This window comes from Nicotiana sylvestris, chromosome 3 (assembly GCF_000393655.2).
Source record: "Nicotiana sylvestris chromosome 3, ASM39365v2, whole genome shotgun sequence".
Taxonomy (NCBI): Eukaryota; Viridiplantae; Streptophyta; class Magnoliopsida; order Solanales; family Solanaceae; genus Nicotiana; species Nicotiana sylvestris.
Genome location: NC_091059.1, coordinates 192,730,606 through 192,748,370, shown reverse-complemented (window position 1 = coordinate 192,748,370; position 17,765 = coordinate 192,730,606). Strand labels below are relative to the sequence as shown.

Genomic DNA, 17,765 nt, shown 5'->3' with positions numbered 1-17,765 from the left:
ACCCTTTGTTTCTCATTATCTCATTAAACTATAGCCATTAACATTCCACTTTCAGTCCACTATTCTATCACATTACCCTTACTGTTCTGTCCCAGAAATGTCCCTGACCTACTATTTTTCTATTGTTATTACTGCCTTAAATTCAGAATCTAACAATACAGATTTTAAAATCTGTTTAAGCAGCTATAACCAATCCTAGGATTAACACAGATAAAAGAAAAACATTGGATACCATGTCAGAATTATTTTTACAGAGTTTAATAGGGTAATTAACAATCAAAAATTAAAACCAAACAAAATGGTGAAATGATTCAGTTTATATAGATACACTAATCAATGAAACTTAATCAGATGATTGTAGTTGACATTGATAAGTAAATAATGAAAGCAAGCAAATCAAATAACTTTAGGATTATTGCCAGACTCAAGGATTTTACAGAAACTGATTAATTGACACCACTCATTAATCGACCGACTAATTACCATAATTGACAAACAATCAGTCTTCAAGTAGATGAACAGGCTGTGTCAATCAATATTAGTGGCAATAAGAATTCACAAAACAACTAATCGACGAATTTAATCGAGTCGATTACACATATTATAAACACTCAAAATCAACAGAAATAATGATATAATTTTGATCAACTAATCGAGTACGAGGTAGAATCACAGAATTAACTAAACAGATATGAAAAATTAAACAAGCTACTGAAACAGGCAATAATTTATACATAGGATACAAAAGAAATCAGAAGAATACCTTTGAATCTTCAAATCTATACGGACAAAAGCTTAACTTTGAATTCGGATCTTTTTGAGGTTGAACAGACTTTATTCGAGGTATTCTCAATTGAGAATACCTCGATTAAATTCTCTTAGACCTCAAACCTTTAATTAACTCGGAAAAATTCCACGAGTTGGTATTTCAGTGTTTCACTTTTCTCAGATTTAGGGTTTTGACCAAATTTGGGTAGATTCGAAGGAAACTAAGGATGACTCAAGGGTGATGGAGGCTTAGTGGTCATTTGGCGTTAGTTTGGTACTGATTAGAATGGCGCCGCCACCAGGGCATTTCATGGCGGCGCTAGGGTTCTTGATTTTGATTCGATATTTGAGGGGTTCCAGGCTGATTCGAAGGAAACTCATAAGGCTCTAGTGGTGAGAGAGGTCTGGAGGTTAAAAGGTGTGAGTTTGGTGGCTATTAGATGAACTAGGTTTTGGACTGCATCTTCGATCGGAGATTCGAAGACGTTGGCTGATATTTGGAGGATAAGGTTCAAGGATCTAGGATCGGGAAGTTGAGGTGAGTTCGGGGTGTGAAAATGGGGAGGTATGGTCACCGTTCGCCGCCGTGAGGGCGGTGGCTTGAGTTCCGATCTTTGGAGACTCGGGGAAGAAGAGAGGAGAGGGGGGTCTTGCCCGGGGTGTGGGGTAGGACTTTTGAGTTTATATACTAGGGTAATCAGTGGATCTTGGCCGTTAGATCAAATGCAATTTACGACTGGGATTGCTTATTGAAATGAAACGACATCGTTTCATTTCCTTTAAGACCGGATCGGTCTCTGACGGGAAACGGGTCGGGTGGAAAGTAATGCTTTCGGACCGTTGATCAATTTGAAATCAACGGCCTTCATCAAAGTTTCCCAAAACGGCGTCGTTTGGGGTATCTTTGAGACGGACCGGACCTGGGGTCGTTTGGTTTGGGCTGTGGGGGGGGGTAACTTGGTTTCCAGGTCCGATATTTTTTATGTTTTCAACCTATTTTTCATTTCCTAAATTTATCCCTAATTAAAAAAAAATCCTAATAAAAATTATAAAACAATTTCAACCTTACAAAAATATTAATTACCTTTTAACAATTATTTAACACAGATAAAACATTAATCACACAGTGAAACATTAAAAATGGAACAAATGCATATTTTTTTGTGATTTTATTTTAAATTGACTCAATTATTAAATGCATAATTAAATCCTAGCTACGCATGAAACATGTATTTTTATTTTAATTTTTTTGTTTAATTATAACAAAGCAAACATTTACGGATAAAACACAAACAATTAATAAACGCAAAACAATTTTCTAAAATTGCACACTAAAAGAAATTAATTTTATTTTTTGATTTATTTTGGAGTAGTTTTCGCGAGGCAAAAATCACGTGCTCACAATGGTAATCAACCCAATGCATAATGAAAACAAACAAGTTTAAGTCAAATACGCGGTAAAATCATCAATCGGGACGGACCAAGTCTCAATCCCTAATAGTGCACGACCCCATGCTCGTCATCAAGCTGTGCCTCACCTCAATATAGCACTACGACGTGTAATACGGGGTTTCAAACCCTCAGAACATCATTTACAATCATTACTCACCTCGAACCGGCTAAATCTCTAGCTCGCGATGCCTTTGCCTCTCGAATCGGCCTCCGAATGCTCCAAATCTAGTCGAAATCAGTACCAAACCATCAAAATATCCAAAATCACGAATTAAATGATGAATTCAATGATAGATTCATGTATTCTAGCCAAATCTGAGTTAGAATCACTTACCCCGATGAATTTCTTGAAAAACCTTCGAAAAATCGCCAAAATCTGAGCTCTCTAGGTCAAATTATCAAATAAAACCCAAAACCTCGTATTTATAGAATACCCCACTGATTTCCACCTCCGCAGACCGCACAAAAACGACCGCGGTCCGCACAAAACTAGTGCGGTCCGCAAAAACAACCGCGGCCGTACAGGTTTTCCTCTACAATGACAGACTTTAGTGTTTGGCCATAACTTTCGCTACAGATGTCCAAATGCCTATTATAATATGTTTCTGAAAACTAGATTCAAAGTCTACAACTTTCGTTTTTTAAATCATCTCAAAATTCCTTGTGGAAGAAAAGTTATGAGCTTCCGAAGTAGGACCAGTGACATGTCCCCCACCGCGGCCGCACCGCATTTTGTGCGGTCCGCACAACACCTACTGCGGCTGCACTTCATTTTGTGCGCTCCGCACAGCACATAACGCAGACGCACTTCTTTTTGTGTGGACCGCGCGGGTGTGTTCCGAGGCCTGCAACCCTTCTGGACCTGCTACATCTATGATTTTCGGCCTAAAACATCCCGGAACCTACCTGGAACTCCCGAAACTTCAAACCAATTATACCAACACATCCCATGACATCGTTCAAACTTGTTCAAAACTTTAGAACGCTCACAACATTATCAAATTACCAATTTAACATAGGATTCAAGCCTAAGAACTCCAATAACTCTTAAATTATGCTTTTGATCAAAAAGTCTATCAAATCTCGTCCGAATGACCTGAAATTTTGCACACACATCCCAAATGATGAAACGAATCTACTGCAACTCTCAGAATTCCATTCCGACCTCTATATCAAAATCTCACCTATCAACCGGGAAAACGCCGAAATCTCAATTTCGTCAATTCAAGCTTAAATCTTCCCTACAACTCCAAAGCACATTCCGATCGCACTCCTAAGTCACAAATCACCTAACGGAGCTAACCAAATCATAAAAATTCCGATCCGAGATAATATCCAAACAAGTCAAATCTTGGTCAAACCTTTCAAATTTTAAGCTTCAATTGAGAACTGTTTTCTTCCAAATTCATTCCGATTACTCTGAAAACCAAAACCAATGATTTACATAAGTCATAACACATCACACAAGGCAAGTCATGCCCAAGAACTAGCGAGCAAAGTGCAAAAGCTCAAAACGACCGGTCAGGTCGTTATAATTTTAAATGGAATTATTTGCACTCTTAACGTTGTGTGGATGAGTGTGTGTATTTCACTCTCCCAAAGGAGAGTGAGAAGATTTTTAGATTATTTTTATTCTTTTTTACCATTTTCTCTTACCTTTTTTCCTTTTACTTTTCCTTTTCCTTTTTCTTTGTCTTTTTTCTTTTACTTTTTTTTCGTTTCTTCTCAATTCCGGCGGAGATTCATTCATCGACGACTTTGTCTAATAGTTTTTCTTTCATTTTTCTTTTCACACACAAATTAAACTCTCAAAAAGATCTATTCATAAGCAAAGCAAAATACACTCAGATTTGGAGGAAAAAATTCATCATCGGAAAACCTTCCCACGGTGGAAAAAAAAATGATGCATTAAAATTTTAACTGGAAAAAGCTTTCTCAGCTTATATTCGTTGCTCTTCCTCCCACTCATAAATTACACTTTCAAGAAAAATTTATATATATATATAACAAAACACACTTAGATCGGGATAAAAATCTATCGCCGAAAAAAAAACATTCGCCGGAAAAAATGGTATTTGTAAAATTTCAATGACCAACATTTTAAGCCTCCGGTGACCAAAACAAAAAGAAATAGAATGAAATAACCAAAAATATGAGAATAATAAGAAATAAGAAAAAAGGATAAGAAAAAGAAGAAAGAATAAAAAAAAGTACTAAAAATACATGTGGGGCGCGTGTAGCTCACCACTTGCCAAGAGTTTGGTTGTCTAGTTTTAGGGTGCAAATAATTCCATTTAAAATAAGTTTAGGGGGTAATAGGATTTCCGCAAAGAAAAAGTGTGTATGTACACTCTGATGTTTGGGGTCCTTCCAAAACACCTTCATTGGGTGGGAAACACTATTTTGTAACCTTTGTTGATGATTTTTCCCGAAGAGTGTGGGTGTATACAATGAAGAGCAAAGATGAAGTGTTGGAAATTTTTCTCAAATGGAAAATGATGGTGGAGAAGCAAACAGGTAGGAAGATCAAGTGTATTCGCAGAGACAATGGATGTGAATACAAAAATGATCATTTTAATAAGGTCTGTGAAAATGATTGCATTGTCTGACACTTCACTTTCATATATACACCACAACAAAATGGAGTGGCAGAACGTATGAACCGGACCTTGCTGGAGAAGGTACGGTGTATGTTGTCCAATGCTGGCTTGGACAAAGAATTTTGGGCTGAGGCAATTACATATGCATGCCACCTCATTAATCGCTTACCATCTGCTGCTATTGATGCCAAGACACCATTTGAAAAATGGTATGGAAAGCCTATTGTAGATTATGACTATTTGCACGTATTTGACTCAACTGCATATTATCATGTGACAGAGTCAAAATTGGATCCAAGGGCAAAGAAGACTATTTTTATGGGGGATTACTTTTGGAGTCAAAGGATATCGCTTATGGTGTCTTATGACAAAGAAAGTAATATTTAGCAGGGATGTTATCTTTGATGAATCTGCTATGGTAAATAAACTAACAGAAGATACCAAACAAAATGAGGGTGCTTCTAAGAAGGTGGAGTTTGAGGAAAAATTTATTTTTCCTACACAAGAAGAAAAGGAGGAAACAAATGAAGATTATACTCTGAAAGAAGAGCCAGTAGAGAGGGAGATTCCAACTCAGGAACCTCAACAACAACTTGAATCAATAGCAACTAGCAGGCCAAAAATGACAATAACAAAACATGTTCGTCTCATAGAGACGGTTGCTTGTGCCGCCACAATTATAGCTGATGATGTTTCTATCACTTATAAAGACGCAGTCCAAAGCTCAGAAGAAGATAAGTAGAAGATTTCCATGAATGATGAAATACAATCCCTTCATTAGAATCATACATGGAGATTGGCCAATCTCCCGAAGGGAAAGAAAGCAATTGGGTGCAAATGGGTATTTGCAAAGAAAGAAAGATTTCCTAACCAAGAAGATGTTCGCTACAAAGCAAGATTGGTGGCCAAAGGATATTATCAAAAGGAGGGAATTGATTACAATGAAGTATTTTCTCCAATTGTAAAACATTCCTCCATTAGAATTATGTTGGCTTTGGTAGCACAGTTGGATTTGGAACTAGTTCAGATGGATGTAAAAACTGCGTTTTTACATAGAAACTTGGAGGAGGAAATCTACATGACTCATCCACAAGGATTCAAAGTTGCTGGAAAAGAAAATATAGTATGCAAACTTGAAAAATCATTGTACGGATTGAAACAATCTTCTAGACAATGGTACAAGCAATTTGACAAGTTTATGTTGCGGCAAGGGTATAAGAGAAGCAAATACGATCATTGTGTGTATTTGCGCAAGTTTGAAGATGGTCCCTTTGTATATCTTCTCCTATATGTTGATAGCTTCCAAGAATTTGGAAGAAATTGATAAGTTGAAGATTCAACTGAAGAAGGAGTTCGAGATGAAGGATCTGGGTGAGGCAAGGAAAATTCTTGGCATGGAGATAATAAGAGATAGACGTTCAAAGAAACTTTGTTTATCTCAGAAAGAATATTTGAAGAGAGTACTACAGCACTTTGGCGTAGATGAGAAGACTAAGCTAGTTAGTACTCCACTTGCTCCCCATTTTATGCTACGTACAATTATGTCGCCAAAAAATGAAGCTGAACATGAGTATATGTCAAGGGTACCATACGCAAATGTTATTGGTAGCTTGATGTATGCAATGGTCTGTACGAGACCTGACATTTCACAAGCTGTTGGAGTTATTAGCAGATATATGCATAATCCAGGAAAGGAGCATTGGCAAGAAGTGAAGTGGATTCTACGGTATATTCATAATACTGCAGATGTTGGGTTAGTTTTTGAGCAGGAAGGCAATCAGTCCGTATTTGGATATTGTGATTCAGATTTTGCGGTTGATCTGAACAAACGAAGATCAACTACTGGTTATGTGTTTTTACTTTTGCAAAGGCACTGGTTAGTTGGAAGTCTACTTTGTAGTCAACAGTTGCTTTGTCTACAATAGAGGCAATGTACATGACTATTACAAAGGCTGTGAAGGAGGCAATTTGGCTTCAGGGGTTACTAAAAGAGCTTGGCATTGGACAAAAAAGTATCACAATTTTTTTGTGATAGTCAAAGTGTTATTCAATTAGCATGCAAGGACGAAGCACATTGATGTTCGGTATCATTTCGTACGAGAAATCATAGAAGAAGGTGGAGTCACGGTGAAGAAAATTCATACTACGGAGAATCCTGCTGATATGCTGACAAAGGTGGTGACTGCGGTCAAGTTTCAACATTGTTTGGATTTGATCAACATTGTTGAACACTGAAGATTGAAGATGAAGACACAACCAAAATTTGTTATTGAGAGAGAATTGAAAATGTGGAATTTTGCCAAGGTGGAGATTTGTTGAAGTTTGGCAAAATGCCAAAGTCCCACATTGGTTGGGAGTTAAGTTTGGAGGGGATTTTTCCCCTATAAAAGAAGGCCTAATGTTTAGGATTGAGACACACCTCTCATTTGCCTTCTCATCTGTTTAAGGCATTTGTATCTTCTCTCTTTAGTATTATTTCACTTGTATTTTTGGAGTGGAATAAAATATTGGTTGTGTCCGAGGAGTAGGCAAAATTAGCCGAACCTCGTAAATTCTGGTGTTCCCTTTATTGTTGCTTTATTGTCTTATTTATTATTTGGTGGCTGTCATAATTTTTGGTATAGTAGTTGTGACTTATTCACACTATATACATTTGGCTTCCGCAACAATTGGTATCAGAGCCAAGGTACTGTCTAAGTATGCTCTGTGGTTGCAGCATAAATAATCCCTATACATATCAAATGAGAGAACACAGATCATGGTAACTAAATGGCAAAGAGAGGAAGCATATTGATTAGATAAAAACAACTATTCTGGAGGCATTTCCAACTTTCGCACGTGTTTTCACCCACAGTAGCAACAGGTTCTACTTTCTTCAGATTAAAAAAAAATACATAACTCCTTTTGGAAGCTGCCAATAGAAACATTAAATCAAGTTTCAATTACGAGAAAGATAGTCAGCAGATAGTTCTACACTTTTTGGTGCTTAACATGAGGGACAGACCATTATTGAAAGCTTCAATGTATCAAAAGAAAGAGATAATGTAAGGAGGAATTTTAAATAATTTAAGCAAACTGTAAATGAAATCAATTATCATAATGGACAAATAGAAGTTAAATGGTCATTGTAAAAGGACAAGGTCAGTATGCATCCTTTAGAATGTATGAAGTGATAAGTGTGTTCTTTATATTAAACTGTTCAAAGTGTTTACTTTACCCACAACGCCAAAAAAATATTAGGAGCTAGGAAAAAAAATTTATTAGGAGTTCATCAACAACATTAAACGATGCATGAAAATAAACATAATGAAGTGAAGACAATATGAAGCGTACAAAGTCGATATTTTCCCTTCAGTGGGAGCTTTTATTTGCCGATGAGGTCAATTCCACGGCCCTTGCCCTTTTTAGTTGTTGTAGCTTTGGCAGCATCCTTTCCTTGATCTCTGCTGAAAGACCTAATTTGTTCGCTATATTGTTCTTGGTAGTCGTCACTCTCCTCATTACTATTTACCTCGTCATCTTCAGATTCAAATGATGTATCTTTTTTCTTGCTTTTATTTGAAATTGCAGGCACCTTAAAAGACATTTTTTTGGAAAGCTTTTGAGAATTTGAAAATTCACTCACAGGTTCTGCGTCAGCTGCAGCAAACATGAATTTGCAACTATAGTAAGAAAAGACATTGAATGACTGTGAAAATAAATAGGACTTCCATGAGAACTATTTCCTCGGATAAACAAGTGAACAATTGCCTTTCACATGGTTTGTCCGTCTAATCTAACCTAATAATCAACCACGAAGAGAATCCTGAACCAGCTGAAACACATCAGAAGAAAGTAAATGAGAAAATTGTGCTACCAGTAGCAAAAAAGTAGATAACGACATGACATGGCCAACTAACATATCCACACATGAGAGATTACATAAATCATTTTTTCACAGAAAATCATATTGTACCAACAATTGGAGTTATGATTCTTTACAATGTAAACACACTGAAACCCTTATACAACATAAGTTATTTGTGATCTCAAGTTATTCGACATAATATCTACAACTTAACAAAATAAAGAACTGAAATAAGAAATTTCAGCATCGGAAATTTAAGCACGGACAATTTTCCCTTTTTGAGGTTACAGTCACAAAGATGTCTCAGAAAAATGATATATATAGACACATTCAAAATTATGTGATGTTTGTCACCTCAATCTATTATAAGACTTTGTGGTGTTCATCAATTTTGTGCGTAGAAGATGGGGTCTTCGTCCAATCTATGGTTACAAGCTAGACGTTTCAAAAACTGCATTACCTTTAAAGTATATCTAGCGTCGGACTGTCCTTGAAGGTTACGTCATAAGCTTTTCGGAGGGGCTTGCTGCATCATGAAGAAAGCGAGAATACATTCAGTCCTTGCAAACGGGAAAGCTATGATACTGAAAAAGTGTTCACAAGACTATAAAAAACCCTCGTCAAACTAAGTGTAAACCAACAGTCTAAAAAAGAGCAAAACAAACATAATGTTTTTTCTAGGTGGCTCAGTTGATAAATTTCGCCATCAAGTAATTCACAAAGAAACCTCCTAGATAAGACACTGAAAAGCAACTTAAGATACTACAATTATTTAAAAAATAAATAAATAGAAAGTACAACAAGGACGTAAATTCATCTGTGAGAACCAAAATAAAAGTAAAGAAAACTGTGTACCTAGAGAAGAAGGAATATAGAAGAATAACAGCAAGCTTATAGAGAAAGCCACACAGTACTGTCAAATAATGCCCCATAATGGCAGCATGTTCGAGAGAAAAAGAGGCAGTAGCTATCAAATAATGCCCCATTCTAATTTTAATTTGGTTTAATAGTCATGTCCTTGCATCAAATATTAAATATTGAGATTTATATAATATAAACTCTTAGATAAGAAGTCAAATCTCACCACTGCATACGAAGTCATGTCAATCGTGATTTGCTTCATAGAGATTTCGAGCAATTGACATGAAGGTTTGTTGCTACTACTTATTTGGTTCTGATAAAAGCAGGAAGAAGTAATATAAGAACTGTATGGTGTATAGCAGCATCCTAACTCTGGAGTTTTGCAGGCACAAATTTACGTGATGAGAAGTTTTAAACAAAAGGTACATCCAAGATAACTCCAGATTTTACATAACTGAAAAGAGCTAAATTTTGATATTTTTGTAAGCAAAATGGAGACAAACATTTGCGAGTCCCCTAGGAGGGAGTATTGGAGCTAGACCGGTCAATAACAACAGAGTTTACTCCCAATATAACACTTTTTGGCGCTAAGACGAATTTAATCAGGTCCCTATACAAATATCAAATAGTGAGCAAGAAATCGAAAATGAAGGATTAAAGAAAATCATTTGTAGTAATTGAAAAGTCATATCGTAATTGAACCTACGGGCACTGTAACATGTTTGGTAGTTGTTATGCATGTGTCATGTTCAAATAAATAATTTGCTTGTGAGACAATGCCTCACATGCGAACTATATGGTCCATCTCAAAATTTTTGTGGTGTAAATAAAGATTCATAAAAGAAATAACTTCGACTAAAGGCGCATACAATGAGAAAATTTTTTGTAATAAAGTAACTCGCAAGAACCTTAAAGCATATATACCTTATTGATTTTGGAAGATCCAATATATGTTGCTTCAATAATCATCCTTCATTTTAAAATTGCAAAGTATAGATAGACAGTGAACCCTCCTCCTTTTTCCGGGCTTGGAACCGACTGTGGTGCAGTAGTATAACTGAAACATAGGTGGAATCATCTTGCATTTTAAAATTGCAAAGTATAGATAGACAGTGAACCCTCCTCTTTCTTCCGGGCTTGGGACCGGCTGTGGTGCAGTAGTGTAACTGAAACACAAGCGGAGTTAAAAACTTGCTTTTTTCATTGTTGAGCTAAAGATCATTAGGTTTCTTACGAGAAAGCTTTCTGAATAATTTCGTCATAAACCACATTATATGTTGAATGGTCATCATTACTGTCTGTTGTAGATGGGTGAATCAGTATTTTAACACAGTTTGAACTTTTCGCTCTTGATAAAGCAACATAAAGTTGACCATGAGAAAAAACAGGTTCATGTAAGTAAATTCCAACAAAATCTAATGTTTGACCTTGAGCTTTGTTTATGGCCATAGCAAAGCACAAGCGTAGGGGAAATTGTGTTCTCTTAAATTGAAGAGGTATTTTTTCATCTTGTGATGTTAACAATGGTATTCTCGGAATAAATACATATGTACTTTTGAAATCACCACTTTCAATTTTAGCACTTATGACATGTGTTCTAAAGTCACAGCATGTTAACCGTGTGCCGTTGCATAAACCTTCACAAGGATTTAGAGTTAACTTATAAGGCGGTAAACCAGGAGGATCTAAACTATGTAGAAAATCTTCAAACTGGCTTTGATCATTCGGTTCAATAGTTTCATCTATTGCAACAAATGTTTTAGACCTTTCTGGGAATTTAGTGATTAACATATTATTTATTTCGGTTACAAAGTCATTCTTCGTTGTTAAAATAACACGAGAGGCTATCATGGATGAATCGGGAGAAAATGCATGCAAATCAGGATACGTTACACTAAACAGTGCATCTAAAGATTTTGCTTCAGTCGTAAAAGGAATAACAAAAGAATCAGGAATCTCTATTTTGTCTTCACATTTAGTTCTTTCTGTTCCATTTCCAATTTGAAGTAAATATTCACAAAAAGAAGGATATATTCTTGCGCGCATATTTTTAGATAGGTATAATTTCTCAAGTTTATTCCAGATTTCAGAATACAATAAGCTTTCATGAATAAAATCTTTTTTTTTCATTTTGAACAACTGGTAGAGTTTGTCTAAAGTCACCTCTAAATACAACTACTTTACCACCAAACATTGTATCGATGTCTATAATATCTCTCAAAAGTGCATCAAGAGCTTCAATCATATTCTTTTTTTGCCATTGATGCTTCATCCCATACAATTAATTTTGCATCTCTAATTAGACGTGCGAGTGAACTTTGTTTATTAATGTTGCAGCGAAAATTATCATTTATATCAATAGGCATTTTGAACCGTGAATGAGCAGTTCATCCTCTTGGAAGGATAAAAGCTTCCATACCAGAAGTTACAGTTGCTAAAGCTATAAATCGTTGAGATCGGATAGTTGCCAATAATGCACGATATAAAAAAGTTTTACTTGTTCCTCCAGGACCATCGATGAAGAAAGCTCCTTGTTTTCCAGAAAATACTCTGTCAATTATTATATTATATGCGCGTAATTGTTGAACATTCAATCTTTTCGGTAAGAGCAAGTCTTGTTCACTAACAATTATATTTCTTTCAAAATGAACATCCTTTGCATCCTTTGTAGTTTGAGAAGCTCTAATCTTCTCTAGAATAAGCTTATACTCATTTATGTCGTGTCCCATAGAGTGTAAGATATCATTGATATGGCTTAAAACCTTGTGCCGAACAACTTTAAAATCAGAGAAATGTTTAAAGTCTTCGGACATTGAATCTTGAAACATTTCCCATAATATTTTTGGATTAGTAAGATTACAATATACTAACAGTGTGGCAAATAAACATCTCAAGCTATATGACATTTGATAACTTACAGCCTCCGACAGACATTCAATTAGACTATTGTTACAGTATAATAATCCTCTTTTTCTGCTGATTCTCTAAATGTACTACAAGGCACCTCGTTAACAGTGCGAAGATCTTCATATGATTTAGGTCCTCTCATGTTCATTAATAATAACCTGAGATAATACATCTCTCCTTCTGTTGGGTGGCATGTTACAACACGTCCGATTACGTTACGTTTTTGCTGACATGTCCACGTTCTATATCCTGGAGACCATACAAAATGTTCCGGAAATTCCTTATACAATAATTGCATAGCTATAGCATGTTCATCAGTTGCATTCATAGCAAAAAATTCAGTCAACATAGTTTTTCTAATCATCGGATTATTGAGAATTCTATTAACAGTTTCACTACTTTTAAAAGAAACAAATTGTTGCCCTTCTAAATGTAATTGAAGATGAAAAACACTCTGAGTCATTTCACTAATAGGAAAACCAAATTACCGCCATGCCGCTTCAGGGGGTGTTACCCATCTAGCAGATCGATATTCTTTTATTTCATCTATTTCTTCATTGTTATGTATAGAAAAAACAGTTTTATCATGTCATTTGCAAATGTATTTGTAAATATATTTTAAACTTTAATATCAGAACAAACTTCAATATTCATATGACAATCAAACTTACGAAGTAAGTAAGGGTTGTATGGGACAACCCATGAATTGTCCAAATATTATTCCCTTATATGTACAAGTTCGCATGTGTTTCGTCTTCTATAAATTGGATAAGAATTCTTTCCTTTTGATGTTTGCTCAGCAAAATCTTTTGGATAATCAAATTGACAAAACCCTCTTTTCCCCATACATGAATTTGTAGGATTTAAATCACCACACGGTCCTTGCATCATATGTTGAAGCACGCGTGAATAAAGGTGCTTATTGGTATTACGATCAGGCAACTCAGCGCAAACAAACTTATCATAAGATTCAGGTGTTAATAATTTGTATTCATCACTAAGTATGATAAGAAAATGAGCATGCATAAGACCACGTTTTAAAATTCTATAGTATACATAAAAGCAACAACTTTTCCAATGATTTTTCTTTTCAAGATATCTGCTTTTAATTCTTCTACTTTTGCTCTGAATACTCGTGATACTACATCAGGTCTATTTTGAGTTCATCCGTTGATAACAAGTGTTGTTTATTTCTGGCCAAGACGGATTGCATGTCATAGTTAAAAGAATATCAGGTTTTTCAAAACGTTGCACTAATGCAATAGCATCCATATATCGTTGACGCATATCTCTTGGCCCTCCTATAAAAGTAACAGGGAGGAATGTTTTCTTGCCAATCTTGGAAGCTTCCTTTTCACCAAGTCTTAAAAAATCAATAAGTCCTTGTAGCACATCTATTCGAAACAAATCTTGATTAAAAAAATAAAAATCTAATATTTGTGTTTCTAGCCTTATGAACACATCTACTATGAATTGTTGAAATAATCTTCTACAATGTAAGACTTCATTTTTTCATCCTCTCTTATCTGGAATTTGTAACAATAATACTCACGGCAAGAAACCGTCTCTCTTTTTCGTTTTACTTTTTCCATAGTCTGAGCTTCCATATCAAGAAATCCATCAATGGAACACATGTTATTTACACTTGGTAATTCTTCATATTTACAATAACGCTGATCTCTTCGTGCGATCTTTTTAATACTACAATGCCATCCATTTTGACCGTATGAAAATAATAACGGGTATTGTAATGGGTCATAACATCCATAATAATACTTTACTGACTGAGTCTTGTCACTACATGTGTATATACGAATATGAGGTGTAGAAATAGTATCGGCAACATTATCATGTACCCATATTCCAGCCACCTATGTTGTATTTGGTAGATTATATACACGTTGATCTAACTTTGGTTCACATTTAAGCGCGATATAATAATCAAATAGTATCGGAACATTTGTCAAAGATTCTTAAAAAATGAAATATGAATTAATTGAGAGCACATGCATAAGTTTCTTTATAATTGATTCATTGATATTACTTGAACAAGCCATTCTATTAGCCAATTCATTTTCCTTATCGTAAAAGTATAACTGCATATTCTTCCTTTTTTATCAGAAGGAAGTAAATCAGGTATAAAATGATACATTTGTCCCTGAACTCGAAACGTATATATACCATAATATCTCCTTGCCAAATCTTTATTATTGGTTACACCAAGTGAAGTAAAGGCAAACATATTATTGTATGTTCTAATGTAGGTTCGAAAGGGCTTAGCTTCTGCAGTGTTGCCTTTATACAAATCTGATAATTCATTAGGCAGCTCATACGAAACTAACTTAACTCACCCGCTGCCATAACAAAATCCAGGAGATTCATATTGAAACCTTTTTGCATTGCAAAATTTACAATTTGGAACATGTTTTAATTGTGCATAATCCGCATCTTTGTCATTATTTTTCTTATGGATTACTTTGGTCAAGGTATGACCTGTATGTTATAAGTATTTTTTAAAAAAAGACATGAAAAATATTCTACTAATGAATAGTGTTACTCTAGCGTAAAAGAAATACTAACCTTTGCTTGTGGCAGTAGGGAACACATTTTGTTGTCCCTTAGATGTGCGCGATGTTGATCCTAGGCACACATTGTCACAATTTAGATGTACACCTAAGCCGTGACGTACTAACAAAGATGTTCATAGACGTTCTAGCTTTACCTCTTTCAAATACAGAAAACGCATGAGCAGCATTTTTTCCTTTATCAAAAGAACTTGAGGAAGTATTAACACATGGATGCTGCCAACTGCGACAAATATGAAAGACATTTTACATTTAATATATTCAAGCAAATGCTTATAAAATAATTACTTAGTAAAATATGAATATTTATCTGTCTGCTGCTACATTAACATAACGTAAATAAAAAGTAATAATTCAGTCTAACCTTCATCGTCAGCGGAAGAAGCCTCTCTTATGATAAGAGCATTATGTTTTCGAATCATAGGGTGACGTTGATACATTACTCTTTCATCTGGATCAACTGCCGATTTTATGGAACTATTCCATTTTTGTCACTCAAGTTCTTTGGTGCGGTGTTGTAGTAACATTGCCTCTTTTTTATCAGACAATATTTGCCCATAGATATCACGTCTTCTGACATTCTTGTCAGAGTTTGTATGTTCTGCATATGGCCGTTTGTTTCTTTGGACGGAAGATATTTTTTTCACAATTTTATTACCACAAGATGACTGCATTTATATCATTCAAATCAGAAAAGGCGTCAGCGGACCCTAAGTAACAAATTTTGTTGTTCATTCTAGTGGTAAATAATAGAAATATAACAATCTATTGGGGTTCAGTCTTCTAAAGACCAATTCTTTTAAAGAAAGTAGATAGCAGCAAAATAAAAAAAACTAAAGAGAACTTAGAATTCACATAAGAAATCCAAAATAAACAAATTAATAAAAATAGAGAACAAATCAACACCCAACCTTAGTTTGTTTTCACCTTTGAATCTTAAGACTAAACTGAAGAAAAAATTGTTAATCAAGCAAAAACCACAAAGATCTGATCTTTTTGCACAAGAACAAAAAGTAGAACAGAAATGCATAAATAAATTAAAAAAACATACTCTAAGTTGATCGTTTGAAGATGTGATCTATTTGCAACTTCTTCTCTTATGCTGCTGAGGAAATATGAAGCAAAGTAAATAAAAAGAATAGTCGGTACAATAATGGAGTGAGTTTCACCTGAAGTATTATTGACAAAAAATTAAAACCATCGAGAGAAATCGAGAAGCAAAGGAGAAGATACGGAAGTCAATAGAAGTATTGATATTAACAGAAGTACTGATATTCACAGAGCAGAATAAAGCCAGATGAAATCCCATGAAAAGCAATGAGAAATATCTGTAGGTGGATTGTTATATCACAGCTAGCCTACTCAGCAAAGTTTAGCATACTTGTATACGAAAAGGCAAGAGGTAGCAAAATGCTTTTAATTGACATTCCTTGGTAACAAAAGATTATGCAGATTAATATACTTATGCTTATAATCATTCAACAAACAAAGATAACTTGGTGTCGCACTCTCTTAACTTTCTTTGTGCAACTCTGCATTCCAAATATAATTATTTCTTACAAAGGCATAAAAGAAAATCTAACCTGTTGTAGACTATACTTTGAAAACAGCATAAGTAGCACTTGCACTATACTAAGATATCGTTGTGTTTGATCATGTTGAGAATGTATTTCGTCCAAATAAAGCTTAATTATTGAAAACTTAGATATAAAGGTTTGCCCAAAGCAGTGCGTTACCACTAAAGTTGAAAAAATTGTACCAAAAATTAGAAATTCAAACACACTATTTCGATGCAAATACCAAAAAATCTTCAACACACAGAATCTTTAGAACGTAACTATCCCCCCCCCCCGGCACAAAGAATAATTAAAACAATTTCGACATACCAATTTCCAGAATAAATTTTTCGTAAAAATTCTTAAATCCACACCAAATTTCACAATAAATTCCCGTAAAAAATCCTAAAATTCAAAGTAAGAACCGTTGTAAATTTCTCCCCTTTCTTCAGTTCCAACGAAGCAGCAAAAACTCATTTATTCAGAGCATCGACAAGTATGTAAATTTGAAATAGGGAAAGTCAAACAGATTTTTTCTCTAAAATGCAAATTCTTACCAGATGAAGAGCGGAGATGAAGCCTCGTAGTACACAGATCAGGGAAGTAGCAAAATAAAATAAACTAAAGAGAACTTAGAATTCGCATAAGAAATCCAAAATAAACAAATTAACAAAAATAGATAACAAATCAGAACTCAACCTCAGTTTATTTTCACCTTTCTGAAACGAATCTTAAGACTAAACTGAAGAAAAGATTGCTAATCAAGCCAAAACCCCAAAGATCTTATCTTTTTGCAGAAGAACAAAAAGTAGAACAGAAAAGCATATATAAAATAAAAAACCTGCTCTTTGTGGTATGCGTGAATCGAAAAAGCTGATTGCTCAAATTGCGTTGAATTATTAGGTGAGATATGCTAGATTTTGGGACAATTGATGTTGTCCTCTTTCCTTTGTTCGTTATTTTTATTTTGGGAGTGAATGCTTTTAACAAGTTCTGAATTGAGTTTTTAGCTTTGATCAATTGGGAGTGCACGCGTTGGCCAACGACAGAAAAGGTAAGCAATAAGGTTGAGCTGTAAATTATTAAAATTACGAAAATAACCCAAGACAAATTAGAAAATTCAAAAGAACAGACATGTTGACGGAGAGGTACCAATGTTCCCTCTTCTAAGCTGAAGAAAAGATTGCTA

At 34.9% G+C, this 17,765-nt stretch overlaps 2 protein-coding genes across 2 annotated transcripts; both read right to left on the bottom strand.

Moving 5' to 3' along the window:
- Window positions 1-10,758: 10,758 nt before the first annotated feature.
- Window positions 10,759-11,800, bottom strand: LOC138888525 (uncharacterized). The gene is made up of 2 exons (XM_070170399.1): window positions 11,692-11,800; window positions 10,759-11,513 (listed from the first exon to the last, which is right to left on the bottom strand). Exons 1-2 carry the CDS (start codon window positions 11,798-11,800, stop codon window positions 10,759-10,761), a joined length of 864 nt encoding a protein of 287 aa, XP_070026500.1.
- A 115-nt stretch (window positions 11,801-11,915) lies between these two features.
- Window positions 11,916-12,356, bottom strand: LOC138888524 (uncharacterized). Its single transcript, XM_070170398.1, has one exon. It carries the CDS (start codon window positions 12,354-12,356, stop codon window positions 11,916-11,918), a length of 441 nt encoding a protein of 146 aa, XP_070026499.1.
- Window positions 12,357-17,765: the final 5,409 nt, after the last annotated feature.